The sequence below is a fragment of the Artemia sp. Qi Xiang Cuo genome, chromosome 15 (assembly GCF_049724085.1).
Source record: "Artemia sp. Qi Xiang Cuo chromosome 15, ASM4972408v1, whole genome shotgun sequence".
Classification (NCBI taxonomy): Eukaryota; Metazoa; Arthropoda; class Branchiopoda; order Anostraca; family Artemiidae; genus Artemia; species Artemia sp. Qi Xiang Cuo.
The window spans coordinates 66324125-66335394 of record NC_142808.1 but is presented as its reverse complement, the minus strand read 5'-3'; the positions used below and the strand labels follow the sequence as shown (position 1 = coordinate 66335394).

The following is an 11270-nucleotide window of genomic DNA, read 5'->3' as shown; positions in this document are numbered from 1 at the left end:
TTTTGTAAGAGTTCTTTAATAGAATGACCACAATGTATGTATCATTCGGTCCAACAATTACTTCGGAACATAGATTTCTGTAGCATTCGGCAACATGGAGAGCCACACACGTGTCGGCTTCTTCATGTGTGCTGCACAAGGTAGCTTCGTAGTCCGGGTTCGGATCTAATGTCGTTTTGGATGGGACCAGTTTTAGGACCTTCATTCTGTCACTGAATCCGCCAGAGAGGTAAATGGTAAATCTTAACTCAGAAAGACAGACATGGCTCCACAATTCAAAAATACATTCGATAAGTCTTGCCTTACTCTCTGACTGCATAAGCAAGATATCCCAGTTTTCTAGCACCATGCTCTTCGTAACGATAAAAATCTTCGTCACTGTATTTCCTCTCCGCTCATGACATCCACTACTGTCTTTTAGAACAATAGGATGCCCGGACATGTTTGCAAGGCCAAACACTCCGTCATACCCATCAGCTACAATATGCAGCTCGGTTGTAGATTTTGGGAGTCGATTTAAGAGCCTTGCAAGGATTCGTTCCAAAATGCCTCAACGATTTCGGTTTTGTCTGGAACTTGCGACCGGATTAACGGCATGAAATCTACCACCACACCAGTTCCCGTGACCGTGTTAATAGGTACTTCACTAGGCCAACTTTCTAAACTTGCAGAGGTACGAATGAACTCGAGAAAACTTGACTTCGTACCCGATCGAAGTTTAATACGTTCACCAGCTCCTGCTTTAAATATTGCTGGGGCGTAGGGCAAAAGTTCATGCGGCATGATCTTACTTAGCATGTCAAGCGTAGATTCTTGACTAGTGCCAACAGTAACCAAAATCCTTTTAACAGCTTCCAATTCAGCATGAACGCTGCTACCGGTCTTGGTTGTCGAGCGTTTGGCCTGTTTTGTTTCGCAGTCCATAGTCTTTACTTTAACCTTGGACAAGGGGTTGGGTTTTCCATCGAAGTATGCTTCCAATGCTTTTAAACCACTAGCACGTGCACCCAGGAGACTCTTTGCCACTGCCTCATCAGCGACTTGATTTGAAATGATATTCACCAATGATTCCTCATCACATGTAAACGGATCAATATGGTCTTCGACAACAGAGACCACACTACTGACAAGGTTTTCTTGGCGCTTCTCAAATGCTCCTTTTTTGCTTCCTTCACCGTCAAATTCACTCATGCTCTCAATTCCGGCAAGTCGACAAAGGGCAGAGGAAACCTCAGCACAAAATGGTATGGTGGTAGTCCACTTGGCAACTGCCATTGAGCTCAGTGTGATTCCCTTTATTCCTCCCTTTTGTTTTGATTCAAGGTTGAGTGTGGATTCCAGTGCATGATCTGGGGAAATTCATCTTGCAATTTTTCCGCTTCACGTTGAATAGTCCTTTGACAAAGATATCATGCAAGCTAGGTGGTAAGGTTTTCATGTCACTCAAATACTGGAGTAGACATGCAGTATACTTATAATGCCCTGCGGCTGTCACATACGGCAACATGAGGGTTGCATCCATAACATGACCTTCCCAGTCTCCCCCACACTCTGCCATCAGGAACTGGAGAATAATCAGCACAAGATTTATATACTCCATCCACAACTTCGTTGTATGGTTTTTGTCACGCGACTTGTTGAACTGGTTCATCAAAGGCTTCATAGATTCCAAGTGTTTGTCTAGGTTGTCGAATGAGCCTCCGCAATCCATGAACGCAGACATCAAATCTGACAGCTCATCAAAAGTACTTGTTTCTTCGTCTGATTCAATGCAATAATGTTCAAGAGCATTCCAATATACTCTGTACAAGGCCTCTACTACGATGATGTGAGCCTGCATACACCTGTAATAGGGTTTTCCAGTCATAGCTTTTTTCGCAGTTCCAGGGAGTAAAATGCCGTTGGTGGTATTTGGCTTCAAGAGCAATAAGGTCTTTATCTTTACACCTGGCAAGAAATTCAGGATTTTGTTGCCATAGTTCTTCTGCTTGTCGACGCACTTTGTTCTGTCTATCAAGAGTCCGAATTTGATACACATTCAGTTTCTTATTTTTAGTACTTCCCTTCATACTACAGAATAAGCAGCAGGTTTTATAGTCAAATTCAACATCCCCAGCTTGGGATTGAGTCCTGCCTGGCAATGCTGGTGGAATTTGAATGCTTTCTTCAGTAGCTGATGCTTGATCAGCAGTTTTATTGTGGTGCTTACGACGGAGGAACTTTTTGCAACAGGCTTTGTGCCACTTGTGCTCCTTCTCATGAAAATCTGGTTCATAAGATTGTTTTTTTAATGCTCTGTAAGCTAAATTGCACTTGCACCTGACTTGAAGGACACTCACAACTCCACGTATGTCTGTAAGCTTATACAAGTTCTCATTCTTTGTCTTGTTCTGTCAAATAATGCATAAAGAGAAATTTATCTTTGTTTTATTTTGGGGTCCAAGTATGAAGCGCAGATGTTTTCCCTTCAGCTTTTCCATTGTTGACCTAGAAAGAAAAATATCAGAAATTGTCTTTAAAGTCAACTTTTTACAAACTTTACACAAAAATCATTTCATATTGCTTTTTTTTTCATTGCTGACCATGCCAGTAGTCTTCATATTTACCAAATCGAGCAGAATATAATTGCAGTTTAACTAAGCTAAGTACAGGAGGCTTACTTTAGTGTCCCAGTTCACTTTCAAGCCATGCTCGCTCAACTGGCAAACAATTTATTGTAAATATTTTAAGTTGTTGATAGGCATCGACTAGATTAGGTATAGGCTAGCAGTCAAGGATATTAATTATTTTATGTATAACCATCAATATAATGTACTACTTCAACACTGTAGTAGTACACCACAGGATCTGTACCTCAAAATTTGAGACCTATGTCTAACCAACAGTGTACTACTCCAGGTATAGCATAATAGGACCTACACCATGTTTAATGTAGTACTGATGTTGGGGTGTAGTACTCAAATTCTGAGGTACAGATCCCATGGTGTACTACTGCAGGGGTGAAGTAGTACATTATGTTGATGGTAGTACATAAGACAAGTAATATCCCTAACTGTAGGCTAGGGTAGGCTGCGCCAAATGTTAGATATACGCAGCATTTGGCGTAGGGTAACCAAAATATTTGATTTGTGGTAGATTGGTTTAAGGTGGCCTCAGCAACATCAAGACTAACATACCCTAAAAAATGTCTGATCTAACTTAGCCTAATTACAGTATAGGCCAAGTCTACATAGAAATGTCACAAAATGTCTATCAAACAGTTTGAGATAAAAACTCATTCTTAATTCCAACCTGGTCTTGAGTTTTCATCTTGAAGCCTAATACTCAGTTTCTGTTCACTCATTTCCAGCAATCTGAAAGTTATTTAGCTTACCTATCCATGACATTACACAGTTACATAAGGCAGGCACTAGGCGTCATTCAGTTCCTATTCTTAGCTCTAACCACTAACAGTACAGCTTCTCAATCATACTACCAACCTCAAGTTTAATCAGCAACAGAGTTCACAAGATTGTTTCTTTCACGAAAGCTCTTTTTATCATTTTCGTCTTCTTCTTCCTACAAAATACGTCCCTGGGAATCTCAAGGTGGAGTAGTAAAACAATTAACCTATAAAAACTGAAGTTGATATTTGGTTGAAAAGTAAAGTTCATATTCAGATTTGGTGTTAAATTCTAGCATAAAAGATGTGTCATATCATCATTTTGGAAAAATGTATTTTTGCATATACATTTTGACGTATACTTTTTCAAAAAATTCTAGATGGCTTCACCGAACAGTTGAAGCTTTGAACTTTATGGCAATGTGAAGCTAAATACTAAAAGTAAATTCTGGAAAAGGATGAAATATACAAAAATTATAGAAAGGTCCAAGATACGTGGTTTAGCGGAAAATGAACCTTTGAATTTTGAGATTTTCGGGGAAAATCAATAAATATTAGCCTATAGCTCCTGGGCTATACGAGATATCGGAAAAAATCAAACATATTCTATGAACGGACTATGTCAGGAACAAAATGAGATGTCACGCCACTACATCGGAGTGGTACAACCTTAGAAAAAAAATAAACAGTCTGTACACGTTTTATAGGCCTAAAAAGAGAGTTTTTTTGCTTTTACAAGGTCAAGCCGTGATCTCCAGCTGTGGCACCACCCATAGTCAGAGTCAGCATGGTCGATATAGTTGGAAACTGTTGTCAAACTGACTGTGTTTTTCTGATCATATCAACTCAGAAATAAGCGAGATACGCTTTAGTGGCGCCCGGACTATTAGGCGGCAATTTAAAAAGACTTAAGCATTGAATTTTCAATGTGGTGATATTTGGAAACTTTTCTCTTTTGAGGATTTTTAGAGGAAAGACTTGATGATAAAGGTTCTCCTGTTGGATAATATAAGAACCAGGATCATTATACATATTTTAAAGTAAGAATTGTTTTCTTAACATGTCTCCTTATGAGGTGTCACAAGGCTAAACAAATACCCACTTTATTTGTAACTAAATAATATGATTTGGTAAAAATTTTCCAAAATTTGTTATGTGGGAAGTTTGAAGGGTATTTATTTAGCCTTGGCCCCCTCATAGGGAGACATGTTAAGAAAACAATTCTAACTTTAAATAATGATCCTAGTTCTTATATTATCCAAGGGGAGAACCTTTATCATCAGGTCTTTCCTCTAAAAATCCTCAAAAGTGAAAAAGTTTCCAAATATCACCACATTTTTAATTCAATGCTTAAAGTACCAAGGACACCAAAATGAAAACACATTTAGCCCTCTTAATCTATTTTAGGTCTACTCATACCTGAAAATCCGGGTTTCCTACGAGTTTTTTCGTAACTGCTATAAGCATTTTTAGTTAAAATAAATTCGCAAAACAGTGTTGTCAATAATAAAACAATGATAAATTGCACAAATGAAAAATATTAGCGGAAACTATTCGCTGTGAATCTGACAGTGTTTTTCATTTGTGAAAATTTAAATTTACAAACTCTGTTGATAGTTATATACATTAGTGAAAATAAATTTTGTGAAAAACTATGACATCAAGTTCAGAAAGTGAATATTCAGATGTTTCAGAAAATGTTTTTGGTGATGACCAAGCGCTAGATGGTATGCAAGATACCATTTCAGGATATTTGTTCCAGCCTCTTGTGACACCTAATGTAGCTTCTCTTGCTGTCCAAGATCATAGCGCAATTCCCGAGAAGTTCATTTGAAGATTCATCATCATGGTAAGCAATAGAATAAAAAAAATGCTTCATTTTATGTAGATTGGCCTATGCCTAGCCTATAGAAATATAGGCAACCAAGGCCTATTTCACAATTAGATTCATTAGCTTACAAAGGAAAGGCTATAGTTTTAGAACATCTTTGTGTTATTTTTGTGCTTTCACCCTTTATAAAGAAACACTATAAGATTCTTTAGACTAGGCCATTTCAAAAGAGATAAATTTTCTGAATAGCCTAACCTCATATTAAGATGGGTAAAGTTCTACCAAATCATACTATTGAGTTAGGAATAAAGTGAATACACCATTTGATGCCTTTTTTTTATGCTGATTACAAATATAATAATTATTTCTTTTGGAATTTAATTTCAGCCCCCCCCCCCTTTATAACCCTAACCCGCAAGGGGCAAATAGAGGGGGGGGGGGCTGAAATTCATTTCCGATAGAAATGATAAATATATTAATAATCTGCATAAAAAAAAGGCATCAAATGGTGTATTCACTTTAGTCCTAACTCAATAATATGATTGGGTAGAACTTTACCTTAAGATGGTCTGGCCAAAAAAATAGACACACATATAGTCAGAATTGGATTGTGAATCCATATATTGCTAAATTTATCAAGACCCCCCTCCCTCCCTCCATAATGATGAAAAATATACCCTGAATTATAAATCAACACCATATTTTTGGTACATAGCCTAGACTGCAGTTTTCAACAAAATTTAGCTTTTCAGCACAATTCAATAATGAGTATTTTTCATGCTCTTTTACAATTAAATACTCACTTGACAGGGACTATTAATTTTTTTAGCCCTGAAGGGGCTAGAAGGCTCAGAACAGCCCATAGAAACCGAGTAAAACTATTCTAAAAATTTTGCTTCTTTAAATAACTGGCTAGGGATAAAATCAGGTTATTTGTAGCTGATTAATGATTGAAGCTGACTTAGGCTAACTATTTCCATATTAGGGGGGGGGAGTAAAGTAGAGGCTCGGGGTATCAACGTCAAAGTCTATTAACTATAATAATTTATTTATTATGAAGTAACTAAGTAAGAGTATTTAATTAAGGCTCCTCACTGAACAAAATATAACCCAGTTGTGCTGATGATTTGTATCTAGTAATTATGTCAGTGATTCCAATTCTCAAATGTAAAAAGGGCAAAAATAACCAGTTAGCCATGATAAAATGAAAAGTAGCAAAATAGAAATAAGAAGGTATTTTTCAAAGTCTAACTGAGGCAACTGCTCCCCCTCCCCTCACCAAATTGGCACCCCAAAATTATGTGGCCTAATGCTGAATTAGAATAAACAGTGTACATTGGCAAGTACAAACAATACAATAATATATTGTATATGATTCATAATACACATATAGTGTATATATATTACATAATAACAATGACAGATAATGATCTAATAGTATTGCCTTATTTTATCAACATTTATCATTCAGAGAAGCCATGACTCTCTAATTTTGTTCTTAATATAATTCCTGTTGTTGTTCCATTAAATTTTTTTGGTACTGTTCTAATATCTAGGCAACGTGAAAGAATGCAACTTGAGGAAAGCAAAGATCAGATACCAATACCCAGTAATTTCCTATCATATGCTCTATACGCAAGGGGGTTCTCAGTCTAGGAACTATATTTAAGCTGTAGTTTTTTTGGGGTTTAGAAGGAAAAAAGGTACCTAGGTTTGTTTAGGTTATGTATTTATTATATGCTATGCTTTACCACCACCACCCTAATGTGCAAATATATAGCCAAAATTTGTTTCTACACTATTATATTTTTATCCTATTTTGTTTTATTTCACTAGCATTAACCAAACTTCACTTCTTGCATGTTCCCCAGATATTAGAACAGTACCTTTTTTTCTTTTGTTGCTCTAGTATAACAGTGTGACATCCTTTTCACTAGTAAATACCCATAATTTTTAGAAGGCCTATAGGATATACATTCTGAAAATCCAATCCATTATTATTACGGTTGCTGGTTTGCCTGTGAGTCCAGGCAATTTGATGTTCATATGTTAATCTTAAAACTCAGCTGCCCTTGCCTGAGACTATAGGCAGGCAGACCTTATGTCACTTGTTCACCTGAAATCCAGGCAACTTGTTGGGTCAGCCAATTTTGAATGAATTTTGTGTTAGTGTAATTTTCTGAGCTTATAAACTGGGTTGCCTGTCTAAGACTTCAGGCAGCAGGACCCTATGCCACTTGTTTGCACAGAGGTCCAGGCAACTTTTTAGTCAACCAATTTTCAATTAATTCTGTTTTATTGTAACTGTCTGAGCTTTTAAAATTGGTCCTAACCTAACATAATTTAACCCACCTGACAGGCGGGCCTATTTAGGCTTAGGTATCTTGTTTGCCTGCATTAACTTTGTTGGTCAACCAATTTTTAATTAATTTTGTGTTAATGCTACTGTCTTGGCTTATAAATTGGGTTGTCTGACTGAGGACTGCAAGTCCAGGTGACTTAGTGGTCATGTCAATCCTAAAACTTGGTCAAACTGACTTAGACTCTAGGTGGACAGGCCTACTTGGAAAGTCTTCTTGAATTACAATAGAGATGACTAAGAGTTTTGGGTTTACTCATAACAGACAATGTCTACTGAACTTGCTGATGAAGAAGTACCCTAAGCCTAATTTTCCTGGCCACATAAATTCTCAGGTAGGTTGACTAAGTTTTAGGATTGATATGTGACCACCAAGTTGCCTGAACTACAATTGGTTCTCTTGTAGGTGTTCATGTCTTCAATGCAAAGTCTGGCCAGTAAATACAGAAAATGTCTGCTGCCAAGAACAACAAAGAGTAAAAGGCTTTCTAGAGAGCTACAAGGATCCAGAGGCACCATCAACCACACCTTGCATCCCTCTGTGAATCACACATCACCCTGCTTTTTGCCTAAATTGCTTAGAGCCATGGGTTCTTAGGACTGCATATTGGCAGTACAAGACCCAGTATAATGCTTCACTTACATACAATGAAAACCAGTAAGTAAATAAGTTTTATTCAAGCAAAGTTAGTAACCCCCATTATGCAAGCGTAGTTGGTTATTGTACTTAGTAACCCAAGAGAAACTAAGGTATTGTTTCTAAGTGACAGAATATCACCTGTTATTTACAGCTGAGCACAAACTATCTCCAAGAGTCTTTTGTCTGTTTTTACAACTTTATTTTCTATTTCTAGATCTCCAGGTAGAGAATTTTTCTTATGGGCTAGAATGTATTCCGTATAAAATCCCCCCCTTCCATTGCACGTGTAAGATTTTGAGATTGCCCTATTTTTAGGACTAGAAATTCAGTCTGATTGTTGCTCTAACCTGGCTCTGGGTAAACCTATCCCTCTAAACATTCTTTCTGAATGTTTTAAATTATATTTGTAAATCTTACTACCCAGAGTTCTTAAAGGAACAATCAGTCAATTGGTAGCATGTTAAACTGAGGCAGTAGTTCAAATTGGTACTCAAAATTCTGTGACAACTAAATTTTATTAGTAAATTTAATAAAAGATAAGAAACGTTGTAATTCTAATTATGTAAACCATTCAATGGCTCTCTTCAGATTTGAATAGTCTTATATTGTGTGTGTGTCTGTTGGTCTTCCATTGTCCACATGTCATTCACCGAAAAAAGGGATTATCTTAGGTTTAGGGCTACTGATATTCTAGCTGAATAAATTACACTTGGCTAATTAGTTAAGGCTTGGGTCTATTGTGTTATAGAGTCTTTAGATCTAAATTATCAAATTAGGTAAACCCTGCTAATTTGGTTAAAAATGAAAGCATCAAATTTATGAGTTTTATTTGATTAGTTAAGGTACTTCAAGAAGGTAAATCAAAGGGGTTTGAAAGTGGGCAAAACTCGGAATAACCATATCAATTGGCTACAAATTTCTTAGTAACCCAAAGCAAGGTATTTTACAATTATTTCTTGTAGAAGGATCAGTGTCCCCTGAATCTCAGGCAAATCTTAAACTTGATTAGGAAAAGTTCCTGGATTGAATTTCCCTCAACTGGAAAGATCTTAAACTCTCTGTCTGCCCAATAGTTCTCCTTTTTTCTTAGTTTCTCTGTATAACATCAAGACTACCATTTGTATTTACAGCTGGGAAAGGACAAGTAAAATATAGGGTTCTCCTCTTGGATACAGACTTCTGTATAACATTAGACGGATCCAAGTAGGGGGGTACATAAAACCGTAGTCCAGGGAATTCCAAGTCCTGGGTGTGAGATTTATTATAAACACTAAGCTTAAGTTCCACGAGACACTAGGTTGTAAGAGGGAACGCAAAAAAGCTCATAGCTTTTAATCCTTGTTTTAGGTTTTTTTTTTTCACCTAAACCTTAGGCTATTCAAAGCTTATTCCAGAAATTCTATATTTTTGGGAAGGTCATTGGAGTTCTTAAATTTAATTACTCTTAGATTATTTTATTATTTAATGAATTTTATACTTTGTTTAGACAGACCCAGCCTTACTAAAAGGAAATATACAGACAAAACTATGAGACCAACCACCAAATAGGATAAATTCTAACAAAATCTTGAGTTATTTACAAGGGTGATCTCAGCCCTTTTCTATCCTCTAATCAATTTTAATTAGATCATGTATCTCTTAATTAATCAGAAAGGATCCAAGGATTACCTCGAACCATCTGTAAGGCTCAAACCTTTGAAAAATCAACTGGCAAGTTAGGATTCCAGCAAAGGGGATTATTACTTTTACTGAAATTGAGTTACTAAATTTACACAAAACTAAGGCCTCCTTTACAACTTGAAAAAGTCAGGAACACATGGAGTAATTGCTACTAGTAAATAAACCCCTAATATTAATGGATTTTTAGATTTGTGAAAGAGTAGTTGTATTTCCTTTTTCTCTTTTTTTAGACGAATGAGGTACATTGCCTACAGGCAATTTGTCAGGACTGTATATACTTATCTTGGAGAAAGGATCAGAATTCCCCTTCCATCCTGTGTTTACATGAAGATTAGAGAGAAATTCCCTGAGTCAAGTGGCCTCAATACTGGGTTCCTTGATGCATAGAAGTTGTTTTTTATAAATGTTTCTTTAATTGATTTCTTTGTGTTTACAAGTATTTAATTAGTTGATGAGTGTTTTTTATGCATAGAAGTCGTTTTGTAAGTGCCTCTTTACTTAATACAATTGATGTAACAAAAAAATCTTTCATGCATTTTAAAGTTAATCACTAGAATATTTTTTCATATTTTTCAGAAAAGGAGTTAAACTCCTCTAATACAGGTTGTTAACTTGATGGAAATTTTATATTTTATAGGGCTTGGACTTCTTCTGAAACTATATTGATCAAGGTTGAGTAAAACAACAGAAAATATTGAAACTAGGGCAAAATATATATATATATATATATATATATATATATATATATATATATATATATATATATATATATATATATATATATATATATATATATATATATATATATATATATATATATATGATATATATATATATATATATATGTATATATATATATATATATATATATATATATATATATATATATATATATATATATATATATATATATATATATATATAAAGTTGGACAAAAATTTTGGTATTTAGCCAAAAAAAAACCTGAAAAGGAAAATATTCTGATTATTAACAATGAGTATTCATTTTTCAAATTTGTTGGCCTTGAAAAAGACCTTTGGTTCTACAGATAGGAGAAGTAGGTAGATGTAGATGAATCCATTCTGTGAATCCATTTCCCAATTCCCAGATGATTGTCAGTTGTGACTTCTGCAATCTCAAGGCCTTCATTAGACGTAGCTTTCTCTTGACAAAAATTGAATCAAATAGCTCACACACACTACATAATTGGTTAAGAAATCCAGCCATGTATAGAAGCATTGCAGATGAGTATGCCAATATTCAGAAGAAGTTCCCCATACCAGCAAAGTCTATTGCACCTAATTTCCCCCGATCCCCCCCATGGAATTGGTCAAGTTCCATAATAAATAATGAGTTCTCAAAGTGAAATAAAGATTTA

At 35.6% G+C, this 11270-nt stretch overlaps 1 protein-coding gene and 1 long non-coding RNA gene across 2 annotated transcripts in view; one reads left to right on the top strand and one right to left on the bottom strand.

The window, feature by feature from the left end:
• Positions 1–5199: 5199 nt before the first annotated feature.
• Positions 5200–10579, top strand: LOC148944007 (uncharacterized). The gene is made up of 3 exons (XR_016142920.1): positions 5200–5231; positions 7979–8230; positions 10123–10579. It is a non-coding gene; the product is annotated as an uncharacterized LOC148944007 (long non-coding RNA).
• Positions 10580–10934: 355 nt separating this feature from the next.
• LOC148944006 (uncharacterized) overlaps positions 10935–11270 on the bottom strand; it is a 13485-nt gene continuing 13149 nt past the window's right edge. Inside the window, exon 3 of the mRNA XM_089101330.1 lies at positions 10935–11056. Within this exon, the coding sequence (XP_088957456.1) occupies positions 10935–11056 (122 nt within the window). The remainder of the gene's footprint in view (positions 11057–11270) is intronic.